The sequence below is a fragment of the Nycticebus coucang genome, chromosome 2 (assembly GCF_027406575.1).
Source record: "Nycticebus coucang isolate mNycCou1 chromosome 2, mNycCou1.pri, whole genome shotgun sequence".
Classification (NCBI taxonomy): domain Eukaryota; kingdom Metazoa; phylum Chordata; class Mammalia; order Primates; family Lorisidae; genus Nycticebus; species Nycticebus coucang.
This window is the reverse complement of record NC_069781.1, coordinates 148,474,376-148,491,142: the sequence shown is the minus strand read 5'-3', so window position 1 is coordinate 148,491,142 and position 16,767 is coordinate 148,474,376. Positions and strand designations below refer to the sequence as shown.

At 51.6% G+C, this 16,767-nt stretch overlaps 1 protein-coding gene across 10 annotated transcripts in view; it reads left to right on the top strand.

The window, feature by feature from the left end:
• The window catches only part of ZNF423 (zinc finger protein 423), a 318,249-nt gene that overhangs the window by 173,029 nt on the left and 128,453 nt on the right, over positions 1 to 16,767 (top strand). For all 10 annotated transcript variants that reach the window (XR_008378296.1, XM_053582122.1, XM_053582127.1 and 7 more), the window contains one exon: positions 10,760 to 13,974. Coding sequence is in view for 9 of the 10 variants with exons in the window: in XM_053582122.1 (XP_053438097.1) it covers positions 10,760 to 13,974 (3,215 nt within the window). In the remaining variant the exon portion in view is untranslated. The remainder of the gene's footprint in view (positions 1 to 10,759; positions 13,975 to 16,767) is intronic.

Below are 16,767 nucleotides of genomic sequence, written 5' to 3'. Positions count from 1 at the left end.
TAGATATTTTCTAGATAATTTCTGTCTACTCTTGGCTTCTGCTGAGATGGCTCCAGAGCAATGCTTCCAAATTTCCTAGAGTCGCTCTGGTTTGATCTAGATCTGTGAGTCCCAACCTCAATCTATTCAAAGTGGCTTTTGTGACATATTAGTGACATCTACAGTCCTACCCTCAGCTTTTGAGTATGCTTTCTTGAAAGTACATCTCCTGGGCGGCGCCTGTGGCTCAAAGGAGTAGGGTGCCAGTCCCATATACCAGAGGTGGTGGGTTCAAATCTAGCCCCGGCCAAAAAAAAAAAAAAAAAAAAAAGAAAATACATCTCCTAATTATAGTGTTTTTTCATTAGAGAATTTTAAAAGTACTTAATTTCTAGTTTTTTTGGCTGTTATTATTATCAACAGTTCTTTCCTTTTCTTTCTTTCTTTCTTTTTTTTTTTTGAGACAGAGCTTCAAGCTATTGCCCTTGGTAGCGTGCTTTGGCGTCACAGCTCATAGCAACTTCCAACTCCTGGGCTTAAGCTATTTTCTCGCCTCAGCCTCCAGAGTAGCTAGGACTACCGGCGCCCGCCATAACGCCTGGCTATTTTTTGGTTGTAGCTGTCATTGTTGTTTGGCAGGCCTGGGCTGTATTTGAACCTGCCAGCTCTGGTGTATGTGGCTGGTGCCTTAGCTGCTTGAGCTACAGGCGCCATCCAACAGTTCTTTTCTTAATCTATCGTTTTTCTTTCTGTTAGCAGTAAGAAAAAACCAGGTCACACCTTCAACATTTTTCTTAGAAATCTCTGCTAAATATCCAGGTTTATCCATTTGTGTGGTTTATGCTATTTACATAAATGGGAGACACAATTTTACAAAGCTTTCTGCTACCAAATATTAAGGGTTCCCTTTCATTCAGTTTCCAATAACATATTCTTAATTTCCTGACAAGCCCTCACCACCAGTACCTTTAATGCCATTATTTGTCTTAATTTCTGTTCAGGATGATTTAGATGTTTTCTGAGGTGGTTTGGTTTTTCTCTAGTGTGCTCCTTACTTGCTTCTGAGTCTTCATTAAAAGAGTCACGAACATACATATTTCTATTTATCTGCTCAGAGTTATCTAGGCTTGTAAAGAAATCATACTCTTCAAAATTCTTCCAGCCTCTGCTCACTGCCCAATTCCAGAACCACTTCCATAATTTCAGATATTTATTCCCATTACACTCACACCTGGTACCAAAATTTGGGTTAGTTTTCTATTGCTATTATAACCAATTGTCATACAAATAGTGGCTTCAAACAAGGAAGAAACAATTACCTTAGAGTTCCATGGGTCACACATCACTGGGTTAAAATCCAGGTCTTAGTGAGGCTGGATTCTGTTCTGGAGGCTCTAGGGGAGAATCCATCCTTGCCCTTCTGGTTTTTTTAGGCTGTCCACATCTCTTGGCTTACACCCCTTTTCAGCTTCAAAGTCTGAAGGTGCTGGCTGGGTCTGTCTCACATCACATCACTGTGTCCTCCTCTTCTGCCTCCCCCATCCACACTTAGGGACCCTTGTGATTACCGTGGGCTCATCCAGATGATCCAGGATCATCTCTTTATTTTAAGTTCAACTGATTAGCAACCTTAATTCCACTTTACCATGTACTATGTTCGTAGGTTCTGGGGGTAAAGACTTGGGCATATTTGGGGTGATCATTATTCTGTCTGTCTGGTTCTGCAGAGCCTATCATAGAGTTTTTCAACCTTTTTTGTTTTTATCTCATGGCACACTTGAACCAATAGTTAAACTTCTGTGGCCCATTTACATTATTTTGATCAAAAAAAAAAAAGAATATAAAAAAGAACGTAGTTAACTGTGCTTTGAACTTCTTTTGAAAATAATTTAATTAATGACTTTTTAAAATTTTCTGCCACACCTAACATTGTCTCAGGGTACGCCAGTGTGCTCTGGCACAGTGGTTGAAAATTACTGGGCTATTGAAGCAACCAGTTCAACAGGAAATGAGGAGAGAGGCAAGCTGCATTTGCTGGTGCTTGGCGTCAGACTCAGCCTGGCCTGGTCACCTTCTACTGACTTTGCTCACTTTAGGACATGACTTTGCCTTAGCAGCAGGTAGGGCTGTAAAGCTTGAGACCTCCACCTGGCTCAATCCACAGGGCCTGGCACTGTGCTTATACCTGCTAGACCTCAGGAAAGGGAGCAGGTGCTTTGGGAGAGGTCCTGGTGAAGCAGTGCAGTCTGATGGTCGGCAAGTGAGTGGGAGTCCTCTGCCACTTGCTGTCTAGGTATACCGGAAACTTACTTCTTGGAGCCTCAGTTTTCACAGTTGTATAAAGGAGGCATTAATATAATCCCTACCTCATAGGGATGTTGTGAGAATTGATTGATAAAATGCTGACAAAGGATCTGGCATGTAGAAAATGTGCCACAAACAGGAACAACTGTAATTATTACACATTTAGATCTAGATCTGCCTGTAACGTGCCGTGTCACCTCAGTTTCTTGAAGCATCAGTGAAATAAGATGAGCAATAGATGATCTGTGCACCCTCGCATGCCACTGCACCCCACGGATATTAGTTTTTTTTTTTTTTTTTTATTGTTGGGGATTCATTGAGGGTACAATAAGCCAGGTTACACTGATTGCAATTGTTAGGTGAAGTCCCTCTTGCAATCATGTCTTGCCCCCATAAAGTGTGACACACACCAAGGCCCCACCCCCACCCTCTGTCCCTCTTTCTGCTTTTCCTCCCCCCCCATAACCTTAATTGTCATTAATAGTCCTCATATCAAAATTGAGTACATAGGATTCATGCTTCTCCATTCTTGTGATGCTTTACTAAGAATAATGTCTTCCACTTCCATCCAGGTTAATACGAAGGATGTAAAGTCTCCATTTTTTTTAATGGCTGAATAGTATTCCATGGTATACATATACCACAGCTTGTTAATCCATTCCTGGGTTGGTGGGCATTTAGGCTGTTTCCACATTTTGGCGATTGTAAATTGAGCTGCAATAAACAGTCTAGTACAAGTGTCCTTATGATAAAAGGATTTTTTTCCTTCTGGGTAGATGCCCAGTAATGGGATTGCAGGATCAAATGGGAGGTCTAGCTTGAGTGCTTTGAGGTTTCTCCATACTTCCTTCCAGAAAGGTTGTACTAGTTTGCAGTCCCACCAGCAGTGTAAAAGTGTTCCCTTCTCTCCACATCCACGCCAGCATCTGCAGTTTTGAGATTTTGTGATGTGGGCCATTCTCACTGGGGTTAGATGATATCTCAGGGTTGTTTTGATTTGCATTTCTCTAATATATAGAGATGATGAAATTTTTTCATGTGTTTGTTAGCCATTCGTCTGTCGTCTTTAGAGAAAGTTCTATTCATGTCTCTTGCCCATTGATATATGGGATTGTTGGCTTTTTTCATGTGGATTAATTTGAGTTCTCTATAGATCCTAGTTATCAAGCTTTTGTCTGATTGAAAATATGCAAATATCACTCATGAGGAAGAATCAGCAGAAAACTCCAGGCAACATGAAGAACCAGTCCAGAACAACCCTGCCAAGGGACCATGAGGTAGCTATTGCAGATGATTCCACCTATAAAGAAATGTTAGGAATGACAGAAAGGGAATTTAGAATACAAATGTTGAAAACAATGAAAGAAATGATGGAAACAATGAAGGAAACTGCTAATAAAGTGGAAAATAACCAAAAGGAAATCCAAAAACAGAATCAAATAAGAGATGAACGATATGAAGAATATAAAAAGGATATAGCAGAGCTGAAGGAACTGAAACAGTCAATTAGGGAACTTAAAGATGCAATGTAAAGTATCAGAAACAGGTTAGACCATGCAGAAGAAAGAATTTCAGAGGTAGAAGACAAAGTTCTTGAGATAACTCAGATAGTAAAAGAGGCAGAAAAGAAGAGAGAGAAAGCAGAACGTTCACTGTCAGAATTATGGGACTTTATGAAGCGTTCCAACATATGAGTTACAGGAATTCCAGAAGGGGAAGAAGAATGCCCCAGAGGAATGGAAGCCATACTAGAGAATACTATAAAAGAAAATTTCCCAAATATCACCAAAGATTCTGACACACTGCTTTCAGAGGGATATCGGACCCCAGGTCGCCTCAACTCTAACCGAGCTTCTCCAAGACACATTGGGATATTAGTTTTATATGTGGAGATGTGATTATTTTGGAGTAGATGGCTGGCTCTGGCACCTGGTGTGTGCTGGCCCTTCTGCACCTTATTTAAGCCTGGACCTGCCTCTGAGGCCTGAGTCCTTGGTGGGCACTGAGCCAGTGAGAGTGCCCTACTCAGCCTCAGAGTTCTGGCCTCAACAGAGGGGGTTCCAGACCCCACTTGGACCTGGGGCTTTGCTCTGAGGGGAGCTTGCATCACAGTTAGCTGGAAGGAGCTTCAGGAAAGAGCCTCAGAGGCTGCCCAGTCCACCTGTGTCATACAAGCAGCAAAAGTGACTTCCCTAAGGCCCCTTGGCAACAGAGCTGCCTCTGAGGACCAGGGCTCCCCACTTCCAGATTTGTGTACCCTTGGCTGCTGCAGGCTGCCGGGGGTGCAGGGTGACAAAATGGGCACAGATTTGAAGTTTCCAAGAAGAGCACAGGAATGCGCCCAGGTATTGCCCTGAACCGAATCTTGCATCGCTTCATGCCTGGAAAGCCACCTGTTTAGGTTCTGGCTTTCTCCATGGGAAGCACAGCCTATGGTGGGGCCTGAAACATGTTCATGGCTCACTACTCTTGTCCCCCTGGCCCTGGGGAAGTTGGTCTTTCCTCCTGGGATGCCACCTTGGGGTTGGAGCTCACCTCTCTGGCTGCAGACTCTTCTCCAGATGCAGCTCCATGTTATCTGGCAAGGCCTGTCGTCTCTGTGTGATTTGGGGGCAGGATTTTGGCAGCCCTGCCCCAAAGCTGCATTTTTCAGAGAGAATAGACAGCTCCCAACTTGGAGAAGGAAATCTGAAGGTTAAAGGCATTTAGGATTGGGAGCCAGGAGACCCCTTCCTCCAGTTTGTTCCTTGACCATTCCTTTCCCACATGCCTCTGCTCATGGCAGACATCCCCAATCAACTTCAGCACACATTTCTTCTGAGCCCAGATGTGGCCTCAGAATCCTTCTGAATACTGCATTCTAAGCAACCACTGCCAGTTAGTTGACCCTATAAGTCCCCTTCTTTCTCTGGGCCTTAGCTTCTCAGTCTGTATCTTGAGAGATTGTTCCTGGAGCTCTGGAGTCGAGCAGAGGAAGAGCTCTGCTCAGCACATTACAAAGCTTTGTCCATTGGGGAACTGTTTCCTTGGAAAGTTTTACCTTTGTGAGTGGCAAGGAGACCCCTTGGGGCTTTGTGAAGAATTTTTGGGCCTTTTTGTGACTATCATGTGGACAGTCTGGATGGTTGGAGTGTACAAAATATCTATTCATCTAGAAGGGACTTTGGAGAGCACAAATTCCAGCTTCCTATGTGCCAGCAGAGGCCAGGTCTCCTGATGGCCTCTGTCCTGTGCCCCAGCACATCTCCGAGGGGCACACTCACTGTAGTTGGCCTGTCCTTTGTGGGTTCCAGAGTGCCTATGGGGCAGGGCCTGGGTGAGGTGCCCCCAGGTGACCCTGCAGCATTCAGCCGCAGTCCTAGGCACGGGAGGCATTTTTGGACTTGGGTAGAAACTTCACCTCTGGGACAGCTCCGCTCTTTTCCCTGCTGGAGGCTGAGGGTCATCTTTATTCATACAGATGGAACTGCCCATCCCAGGAGTGTTCAAGTAGCCTAGAACTCTTGGGCATCAGGTGTCTTCACCCTCTTGTCTGGAGCAGGGAACCTTCCTGGGCTTCCTTTCAGGGCCATTTATTCCTCTTGTGCAGCTTCCATGACACACATAGCCTTCACTGCCTCCATCTGGGGCCCAGGTGCAGGAGGGCCTCCCTTTGGCTTGCCCGTGGGGCTGGGCTAGCCAGTCTCCCTCCTTGGCCTGAACACCTCTGGCAGCTCCGACTGATTCTCTGTGGTAGGAGGAGCCATGCTGGGTGGCCGCGGCGTGCTCCTGTGCCAGGATCAAGTGTGTGCGAGGCTGCCTTAGACTGGATGGCATTGTGATGGCATTGTCAGCCCGCGGCTCCACGTCCTGCTCTGTGGCAGTCACCAAGTGTGACCATGTGAGCTTGGGATCCACCTGGCTCTTTCTGCTGGTGATGTATTCTGAAGCCAAATTAATGCACTCTTTTTCCTACTTAATTGAATTTTTATCAAAACTTCTTCCCTCTTTTATGCTTATTTTGATTCTTTTCCTATAGCAGACAGCAAAAGCCTCATATAACCCGTTTCTTACCAGTCCTTTTGGTAAGATTAGTCATTTTTAAATGACTTTAATCTCCATTTTGAAAGTGACTTTTCTATTTATGTTTGTTATATGTCTTTGATTGCATTTATTTTGTGGAGAGGGGGAGCCGGGGTCTGGTCTGGCATTAGTCAGTGTATCTCCCTCTTAATTTTCTTGCATCCTCTTCCCAAAGGAGAGAGGCAATGTAGCATGGCGGATGGAAACACCAACCAAACGGGGCTCCATGGGTTTATGTCCTGACTCTACTGCCTGCTAGCTGTGTGGCTGGGGCACACAGTGACTCGGCCTCTCTGTGCCCTGGTCTTCTCATCTGTGAATGGAAATTTTAATAATAGCACACTTTGGGATTGAATGTGTTAATACATGTAAACTTGTAGAAGAATGTCTGGCATACAGTAAAATCTATGCGAGTGTTTACTTAACAAGGAGCTGATTGAGTGGGATTTTCCTTGAATCTATCTTCTTCCTGAGTTCTGGAATATTTGGATTGCAGGGGATATTGTGATTATCTTTACCACTATTGCTCTGTAGGAGGGGTGTCTAGCAGTCAGCATAGAGAAAGTATTGCTGCTGTGAGGAAAAGGACCCTCCCCTTTGCTGACATCCCTGGAAATACATCTCGAGCTTTGGCCCAACTCATCCCTCTCACCTGCTTCTAGGGTACTTTGATAAGTGCTCCCAAAGCAAAATACTTTTGGAGGGGTGAGACAGAAGCAGCTAAGGCCAAAGGTCTTTGAATAAAAGACTTTAAATAGGGCAACCTGAGTTTGGAACTTTATATGTCAACATTTCCCTTCCTCCTGATGGGGACTTTTCAGTGTAAGGACCCTTATTTTCATTTCAACCTTGATGATATTCTCAGCAGTTGCTCCCAGAGTAGTATGCTTTGCTTTAGTTTTAAACTGATTTGCAAAAACCAACCAGGCAGCTCCCAATGAACCCTGGGCACTCTGGCACGAAGCAGGTAAAGATTCTCCTTTTCAAAGCTCAGTGGGTGGATGGCTGAGGTAGGGCTTAGGGACTCCACGGAGAGGCAGTCTGGCCAGACACCTCCCAGAGCCTCAGCTTCTTCATCTCGGAAATGGGATGTTACTGGAGACAACCAGATACAGTCATTGTGGTCATAGACATGCTTAGCACAGAGCTGGCACGTGAGACATGCTCAGTAAATGTAGCTGCTAATATTATTAGCACTATGGTACTAATTAGTACTAATTATTATTATTGAGAACATGGTGCTTTTGTTTAACAGCCTTTTGAAGTGTAATTTGCATACCCTAAATTCACTGGTTTTAAGTGAGCCATTCAGCTGCTCTTCAGTAAGTTCTCTGAGGTGTGCCGCTTTTCTGTTCTCTCGGGAAGGTCCCTCTTGCCCAGTGGTTCTCAACCTGTGGGTCGTGACATTAGGAAGGTTGAGAATCACTGCTCTTGCCTGTTTGCAGCCAATCCCTGCTCCCACCTCCAGCCTCACACAACCACTGGCGTGGCTCTATACACATGTGCCTTTTCTGGACAGTTCCTGTCAGTGGACTAATAGCACCTTTTCATATTACTTTTCTCATCCTTTCCTCACAAGGATTCCCTTTCTTCAGACGCATAAACAGTCTGCAAGGTTAGGAAGAATGCTGCGGGCATGTGTGTATTGGAGGAGTGGGAGGGCTTTGGGGGCAGGTGTTTGTCCTCTGGTACTCAGGCTGTGTGAGTCATTTGGGAGCAAGTGGACACTGGCAGAGATGCCTGTCCAGCCAGGCTTGTCCTGCAGGCAGGGGTCTTCCTGGTTTCTCTTGCCCAGTTATCCAGTGGGCTCCTGGGCATGAAGGGGTAGGCATAGCCCTCCTCCTGAGACAGCTCAAAGGAGGCCAGGCCCTGAACTCCTGGAAACTTCACGTGTGGGCCTCTCTCGCCCTTTCTTACTCACACATGAGTGGTCTCATTTCACTGTTTGACCTGCAGAAGATGGTCCTGGCCCATGTCATGGTCAAGGGGCTTGAATATGGAAAGCCTCGGTATCAGTAGCCTGTGCTGTCACTTCCTGAGCCTAGTCACCCAGGCTGTGTCTCAGTTTCCTTGTCTGTCTGGTGGTGGTGGGCCTGGTTCCTGCCTCATTGGTGGTTGTGAGAAAGTGCTTAGGAGAGCTCTGGGCACTCAGGCAGGGCACAGGGGCAGATTAAGTGAGTGTGAGCTAAGACATCAAAATAGTGAAAAGCCAGTTCATGCTGGCCAGGGGCAGAAGCCAGCAGGTCCCCCAGCTGTAGCTACCTCCTCCCTTGGGTCCCTTTGTCTGTGCCCTGCCGAGCCCAGCTGGCAAGAGCTGGGAATTAGCAGGTAGGGGACTGGGCACCTCCTGCCGAGTCTCATCTGGGGAGCTGACAGCGGCTGCATCCACCCTGGCTGAAGGGCCCATAAGGTAAGGCCCCCAGGGGAGGAGGTGCCCTTGCCTTGGAGGTGCCTTGGAGGGTGTTCCGACAGGCGTCTGGAGCTGAGCTGGGTGCTGGGCTTTAGAGGTGACGGCAGCACGAGCTTTGAGAGCAGCATCCAACCAGGCTGAACTTAGTCAGCAGGGCTGCCTGAGGTCAGGTGGGTCTTCCTACAGTGCGGGGCCTGGGTGGGGCCTAGGATCAGTCTCAGTACCAGCTCTGAGGGACCCTTCAAGACCCCCTGGTCAGCCTTACTCTCTTGTTAAATCGTGGGCCCGGCCGGCTGGCAGCTTATATGGAGAGCCTTTAATGGGAGCCACAGGTCTGTGATTGTGTGTGAGTGTGTGTGAGTGCGTGCATGTGTGGTCAAGTTTGTGTGCATGAGTGTGTGCATGTGTGGGTGTGCGCACACATGTGCCAGTGCTCCCTGTGCAGGAACATGGTGTGCCTGCCCCTTCACTGGCTGAAGGACTATGCTGCCCGGGGCCAAGGTCACGTCTGGGTTATGTGTGTGAGCTGCGCTGGGCTGCTGGCTTCTGCAGCACCCAGGGGCAGTGGCTTGTTTCCTCAGGGTTATAAGAGCAAGGTCAGGGTGGCGCCTGTGGCTCAGTCAGTGAGGCGCCAGCCCCATATACCGAGGGTGGCGGGTTCAAACCCGGCCCCGGCCAAACTGCAACCAAAAAATAGCCGGGCATTGTGGCGGGCGCCTGTAGTCCCAGCTGCTCGGGAGGCTGAGGCAAGAGAATCGCTTAAGCCCAGGAGTTGGAGGTTGCTGTGAGCTGTGTGAGGCCATGGCACTCTACCGAGGGCCATAAAGTGAGACTCTGTCTCTACAAAAAAAAAAAAAAAAGAGCAAGGTCAGCCAGCCAAATCTGAGCTTTTGTTTGTCTCTCCCCTGCCTGCGGTCTGTTTCATTCATTATTAAGTTTTAAATCCATCCAAAGAGAAACTTGAGCCTCGGAACTCACTCCCTGCTTGGGCTGGTTCAGTCAGACCCCTGCGGGGAATTTTGCTGGCTTTCTGTGCTGAGTCCCGTGCGCTTTTGTTTTGTGGGGAGCAGGGAGCTCTTAGGTTTGTTTAGTTTTCATCCAAGGATGGAAGATGGGAGGGGCTGTCCCCAGGGAGGGTGAGACACGCAGCAGCCTGTGTGAGGGAGCCTCTTTCTCACCTTCACAGGGGCTTTAAGGGCCCAGCAGCTCTGGGCTCTGTGGTTGCCTGTGTCCTGGTCCTTCCTTTAGTTACCGAATCTACCAGCATCATTAGGCCATCTCCCCAGGTCCCCGGTGGGCTTAGGGAGTGTGGGGAGAAAGAAAATAGTCTTCCTCAGGGTGGGCTGTGCTGGGAAATGTCTCTTCAGTGCCCTGGGCTGCTTCCTGTGTGAGGGCTGGATCTGATGTCACCATGTCCTGTGATCTCACACCTCTATGTGCTGTCTGCTGCCTAAAACAGCAGTTTCCAGCCTTACCAGCGCCCCCCACCCCTAAAGAATGTGGTTGGCAAGTTCAAAAAAGGACTTTTTTGGGGGAGGGGGTAAAATTTTGCCTATGCCCTTAAGGGCCAGCTGGGATTTGGGATACAGGGATTGACTCCCAGGTGTTGATCACGTGACAGGACTCGCCCCCCCTTTAGGCCTATGGGACTAATGGTCTGTGAGGTCATTTCTGGTGACTTTGTCCAAGCTGTCCCTCCTTCCCCCATCAGGGAAGTGGCCAGAGCCTCACCTTTGGTGGGGAGGCACGATGTCCAGGCCCAGGCGGGTGTTGCCAAGGGAAAAACCACTTCCCTGCCATAACCCGCCGCCCGTCTGCTGTGCCCTCTGCCGACGGGAAGGCTCTCTTGTCCACTTGCTTCCGGCCCCCACCCCTCCCCCACCCCCGCAGCAGTTGGCCAGCTGCACAGCCTGAGCCCGTGAGCTGTCGAGAAGCTGGCTCTGTCCTTGTTTCTCGGCAGCCCTGGGAATTGCCTCTAATCTCCTCTCTGCCTTCCCCCCACAGATGGTGACGACGACCCACAACTCTCCTGGGTGGCCTCATCTCCCTCCAGCAAGGATGTTGCGTCACCTACGCAGATGATCGGCGATGGCTGCGATCTTGGCCTGGGTGAAGAGGAAGGGGGCTCGGGCCTGCCGTACCCCTGCCAGTTCTGCGACAAGTCCTTCATCCGCCTGAGCTACTTGAAGAGGCACGAGCAGATCCACAGCGACAAGCTGCCGTTCAAGTGCACCTACTGCAGCCGCCTCTTCAAGCACAAGAGGAGCCGTGACCGGCACATCAAGCTGCACACGGGCGACAAGAAGTACCACTGCCACGAGTGCGAGGCGGCCTTCTCCCGCAGCGACCACCTCAAGATCCACCTGAAGACCCACAGCTCCAGCAAGCCCTTCAAGTGCAGCGTCTGCAAGCGCGGCTTCTCGTCCACCAGCTCGCTGCAGAGCCACATGCAGGCCCACAAGAAGAACAAGGGGCACCTGGCCAAGTCGGAGAAAGAGGCCAAGAAGGACGACTTCATGTGCGACTACTGCGAAGACACCTTCAGCCAGACGGAGGAGCTGGAGAAGCACGTGCTCACCCGCCACCCGCAGCTCTCGGAGAAGGCAGACCTGCAGTGCATCCACTGCCCCGAGGTCTTCGTGGACGAGAACGCACTGCTTGCCCACATCCACCAAGCCCATGCCAACCAGAAACACAAGTGCCCCATGTGTCCCGAGCAGTTCTCCTCAGTGGAGGGCGTCTACTGCCACCTGGACAGCCACCGGCAGCCTGATTCCAGCAACCACAGCGTCAGTCCCGACCCCGTGCTGGGCAGCGTGGCCTCCATGAGCAGCGCCACGCCTGACTCCAGTGCCTCTGTGGAGCGTGGCTCCACCCCAGACTCCACCTTGAAGCCACTGCGGGGGCAGAAGAAGATGCGGGACGATGGGCAGGGCTGGTCCAAGGTAGTCTACAGCTGCCCCTATTGCTCCAAGCGGGACTTTACCAGCCTGGCTGTGCTGGAGATCCACCTGAAGACCATCCATGCAGATAAGCCACAGCAGAGCCACACGTGCCAGATCTGCCTGGACTCCATGCCCACCCTGTACAACCTCAACGAGCATGTCCGCAAGCTGCACAAGAACCACGCCTACCCCGTGATGCAGTTCGGGAGCATCTCCGCCTTCCACTGCAACTACTGCCCCGAGATGTTCGCTGACATCAATAGCCTGCAGGAGCACATCCGCGTGTCCCACTGCGGCCCCAATGCCAACCCGCCTGATGGCAGCAATGCCTTCTTCTGCAACCAGTGCTCCATGGGCTTCCTCACTGAGTCCTCCCTCACTGAGCACATCCAGCAGGCCCACTGCAGCGTTGGCAGCGCCAAGCTGGAGTCTCCGGTGGTGCAGCCCACACAGTCCTTCATGGAGGTCTATTCCTGCCCCTACTGCACCAACTCGCCCATCTTTGGCTCCATCCTGAAGCTCACCAAGCACATCAAGGAGAACCACAAGAACATCCCTCTGGCCCACAGCAAGAAGTCCAAGGCAGAGCAGAGCCCAGTCTCGTCTGACGTGGAGGTGTCTTCCCCTAAGCGGCAGCGGCTGTCGGCGGGTGCCAACTCCATCTCCAATGGCGAGTATCCCTGCAATCAGTGTGACCTCAAGTTCTCTAACTTTGAGAGCTTCCAGACCCATCTTAAGCTGCACCTGGAGCTGCTGCTGCGGAAGCAGGCGTGCCCCCAGTGCAAAGAGGACTTTGACTCCCAGGAGTCGCTCCTGCAGCACCTGACGGTGCACTACATGACCACGTCAACCCACTACGTGTGTGAGAGCTGCGACAAGCAGTTCTCGTCGGTGGACGACCTGCAGAAGCACCTGCTGGACATGCACACCTTCGTGCTGTACCACTGCACCCTGTGCCAGGAGGTCTTCGACTCCAAGGTGTCCATCCAGGTGCACCTGGCCGTGAAGCACAGCAATGAGAAGAAGATGTACCGCTGCACGGCCTGCAACTGGGACTTCCGCAAGGAGGCCGACCTGCAGGTGCACGTCAAGCACAGCCACCTGGGCAACCCGGCCAAGGCACACAAGTGCATCTTCTGTGGGGAGACTTTCAGCACTGAGGTGGAGCTGCAGTGCCACATCACCACGCACAGCAAGAAGTACAACTGCAAGTTCTGCAGCAAGGCCTTCCACGCCATCATCCTGCTGGAGAAGCACCTGCGGGAGAAGCACTGCGTGTTCGATGCCGCCACTGAGAACGGCACGGCCAATGGGGTGCCTCCTGCGGCCACCAAGAAGCCTGAGCCCGCTGACCTGCAGGGCATGCTGCTGAAGAACCCCGAGGCACCCAACAGCCACGAGGCCAGCGAGGACGACGTGGATGCGTCGGAGCCCATGTACGGCTGCGACATCTGCGGGGCGGCTTACACCATGGAAGTGCTGCTGCAGAACCACCGGCTGCGGGACCACAACATCCGGCCTGGCGAGGACGACGGCTCGCGCAAGAAGGCCGAGTTCATCAAGGGCAGCCACAAGTGCAATGTCTGCTCGCGGACTTTCTTCTCAGAGAACGGGCTGCGGGAACACCTGCAGACGCACCGGGGCCCTGCCAAGCACTACATGTGTCCCATCTGCGGTGAGCGCTTCCCCTCCCTTCTGACGCTCACTGAGCACAAGGTGACCCACAGCAAGAGCCTGGATACCGGCACCTGTCGCATCTGCAAGATGCCCCTGCAGAGCGAGGAGGAGTTTATTGAGCACTGCCAGATGCACCCCGACCTGCGCAACTCACTCACAGGCTTCCGCTGCGTGGTCTGCATGCAGACGGTCACCTCCACACTTGAGCTCAAGATCCACGGCACCTTCCACATGCAAAAGCTGGCAGGCAGCTCGGCTGCGTCCTCCCCCAATGGCCAGGGGCTGCAGAAGCTCTACAAGTGTGCCCTGTGCCTCAAGGAGTTCCGCAGCAAGCAGGACCTGGTGAAGCTGGATGTCAACGGGCTGCCCTATGGCCTCTGTGCTGGCTGCATGGCCCACAGTGCCAATGGACAGGTGGGTGGCCTGGCTCCACCTGAACCTGCCGACCGGCCCTGTGCTGGCCTCCGCTGCCCCGAGTGCAGTGTCAAGTTTGAGAGTGCAGAGGACCTGGAAAGCCACATGCAGGTGGACCACCGCGACCTCACGCCAGAGACCAGTGGGCCCCGGAAAGGTACCCAGACATCGCCAGTGCCCCGGGTAAGTGCAGCCTGCCTGAACCTGCCCCAGCTCCCTGGGGCTCCACTGATCACCACAGGAGCCACACTCCCGACTGTCACATCTCCTAGTGGCATTCCCTTTAGTAGCCTGGAGAAGCAGCACTGTGTGTGGTGTGAGTCTACCTGGCTCTGCAGTAGACTCCTTGAGTTTGAACCTCTGTGTTGCCATCTCCTTCCCATCCATGTGACATGGATGTATTACTTATCTCTTTGGGCTTCATTTATCAAGTGCTCATCTGTAATATGGGAATAACAGTCATCCTGATTTCACAAAATTGTCATGAGGGGCTGATGACACCATGTGAGTTAAGTGCCTGAGCATGCCACCTCTGGTGGCTCTCATCTTTGTTATTGATCTGAGTGGGCTGCTCTTTTGCTTATTGTGTCTATTTGTATGAGTTACCTAACTTCTTTGGGCTTTAGATCCTGTATTTTTTTTGACAATTCATGCATCTCTCTCTCTCTCTCTCTCTCTCTCACACACACACACACACACACACACACACACACACACACACACACAGGGCTGAGGACCTGGCATTCGGGGCTCACTTGTGCTAGTTTTAATTGCCAGCTGATATTATTGTCATCAGCTGCATCATTACTGTTAATGCAGTTGCTGGGGCATGCGGGGCCTTCAGAAATGGTTCTGATTGTTGTTATCATTAATGATTGATTGATTCACTAATTCATCAAATTTTCCCTGAACACTCATTATGCTTAGAGGTGCCTGGGAGCCAAGGAGAACCAGAAATGGGTCCTACCTGGGGGCATATGGACCAGAGATGACCCACAGGCCTGGAACAAGTGGCTTTTGCTGACATGGAGGAAGTCTGGGCTCCTGGTGTTTCCATGCAGGCCTTGGGTATAGGGTCCTGGGCCCCCGGTGGGCCTGGAGCCTGTGTGGTCCTTGGGTGTCAGAAAGCACAGCCTGGATTTCCACCGAGTCTGTGCTATCTGTTTTCACACCGAGGAGGTGCCAAGCGGATCTCAGGAGCATCTTTCTTTCAAGGGCCGCTGCTGGTACCGTGGCAGGGCTGCAGGATTTGGGGAAGGGCCACCAGCCACAGGTGCCTGCTGGGACCCAGGGACGTTTGCTGAGGGTGTTTGGCCTTGGGACCAGAACCGGGGCCTGAGTCTCTGGGATATGTGGGGTGTGAAGGAGACAGGGCGAGAAAAGGAGGGTGGGGAGAGTGAGTGGGTCTCCTGCAGTGGAAGGGGCCGTAGAGCCTCATCCCTGCACCTGGCAATATTATAGATGGGCCGCTGGAAGCCCCATGAGGCTGAGGGACCTGGCCAGGGAGAGGAGCACCTGTGTGAGGAGAGAGCTACATGCAGGGTACCCAGCAGGGGGTCTTGAGCCTAGACACTGGTCACCACGGCCCTATCACTGTGCCCAGTCACTGCTGCCCAGACTCTGCTTGCTGGCTGGCCAGGGTGGTGTGAATGGTCTTGGGAGCATTTGGGCCCTGAAGTCAGATGACCTGAGTTAAAATCTCCCCCTCTGAGGACCCAGCTATGAGGGAGGGCCTCTGTCCTCCCCTGACAAGCCAGTGAGCAATAGTAATGGCAATTAATAATGATAGTGAGAGTCATATTGTCTAGCTGCAGAGCTGCTGTCACCCAGGCAGCATGGTGGCCAGATTGGTGTCTTTCTGGTTTTTTAACCAGCATCTACTCTGACTGGCCAGTGCTAGTTCCTCAGCAGTGGTTAAATATTCTGGCTGTTGTCTATGCTGACCTCAGCTCTGAGGATTAAATGAGTTACGTAAGTGCCAAGTACACAGTAAATAGTGGTCATTGAGAGGTATGGATGTGTCAAGCACTTTCCATCTGTTTAACCCTTACAACTCCTCATTTTGCAGATGAGGAGACTGAGGCACAGAATAGCTCAGTTTTTGCCTTGAGAGGCAGGGGTGAGTTGAGCCCACGTGGGTTGCTTCTGACGCCGCAGCCCGTGCCCTGGCCCAGCACTCTGCCCAGAATCTTTTGGAGCCATCCTGGCTGCAGGAGGGGAGGGGCCAGCTGGGGTGGGGTCCAGGGTGGTCATGCCCCAGGTCAGGCGGTGGGACAGTGTGGCTAAGCTGGGTCACCATGGCTGCTTCTCTTGGGTGTACCCCAGCCTAGGATCCCCCTTCCTCTTTGGCACTGCCCAGCACCATGTTAGCTTCCCTGATGGCCAGTCAGCTGCTTCCAGTGCCTCCCAAGCCTTGGGCGATGGAGTCTCCCCAGGCTGCTCCAGATCCAGCATCAAGTGCCACTCTGTAAAAGCCCCTACTATGTGAGAGGTGCTTTCTTGGGCACTGACTCTCATGTCATCTCCATGGCAACAGCCTGGGAGCCTTGCTGTGGCCTTTCTTCTGGCAAAGAAGGGATCCATGCTCAGAAAGGTTGCCGTGTACCCACAGATGCAGGGCTGTGCACGGCAGTGCAGGGACTGAAGCCTGAGGGGGCCTATTTCCCGGGGGTCCCTCAGGCCTATCTTCCTGCCTTCAGGCCTTGTGGGAGAGGGGGGGTGAGCTGAAAGTCACATCCCTGCCTGCCTAGAGGCCTGGACAGATGGGCCATTTGCAGAAAGGAGCTAGACAAAGCCCAGGTACCCCACCCCCCCAACCCCCCAGCCGAGGCCGCGCCCTCTGGGGCCCTGCCCCCTGCCTGGGCACGCCTGGGGGTAGAGGCCCAGCTGTCTTGTAGCCCACCCCTTCCCTCCCTGAGGACTCACTCATGTGAAAACAGACTCTAGGGGCTTTAGGGGGATTGGGGGCTGGCAGGC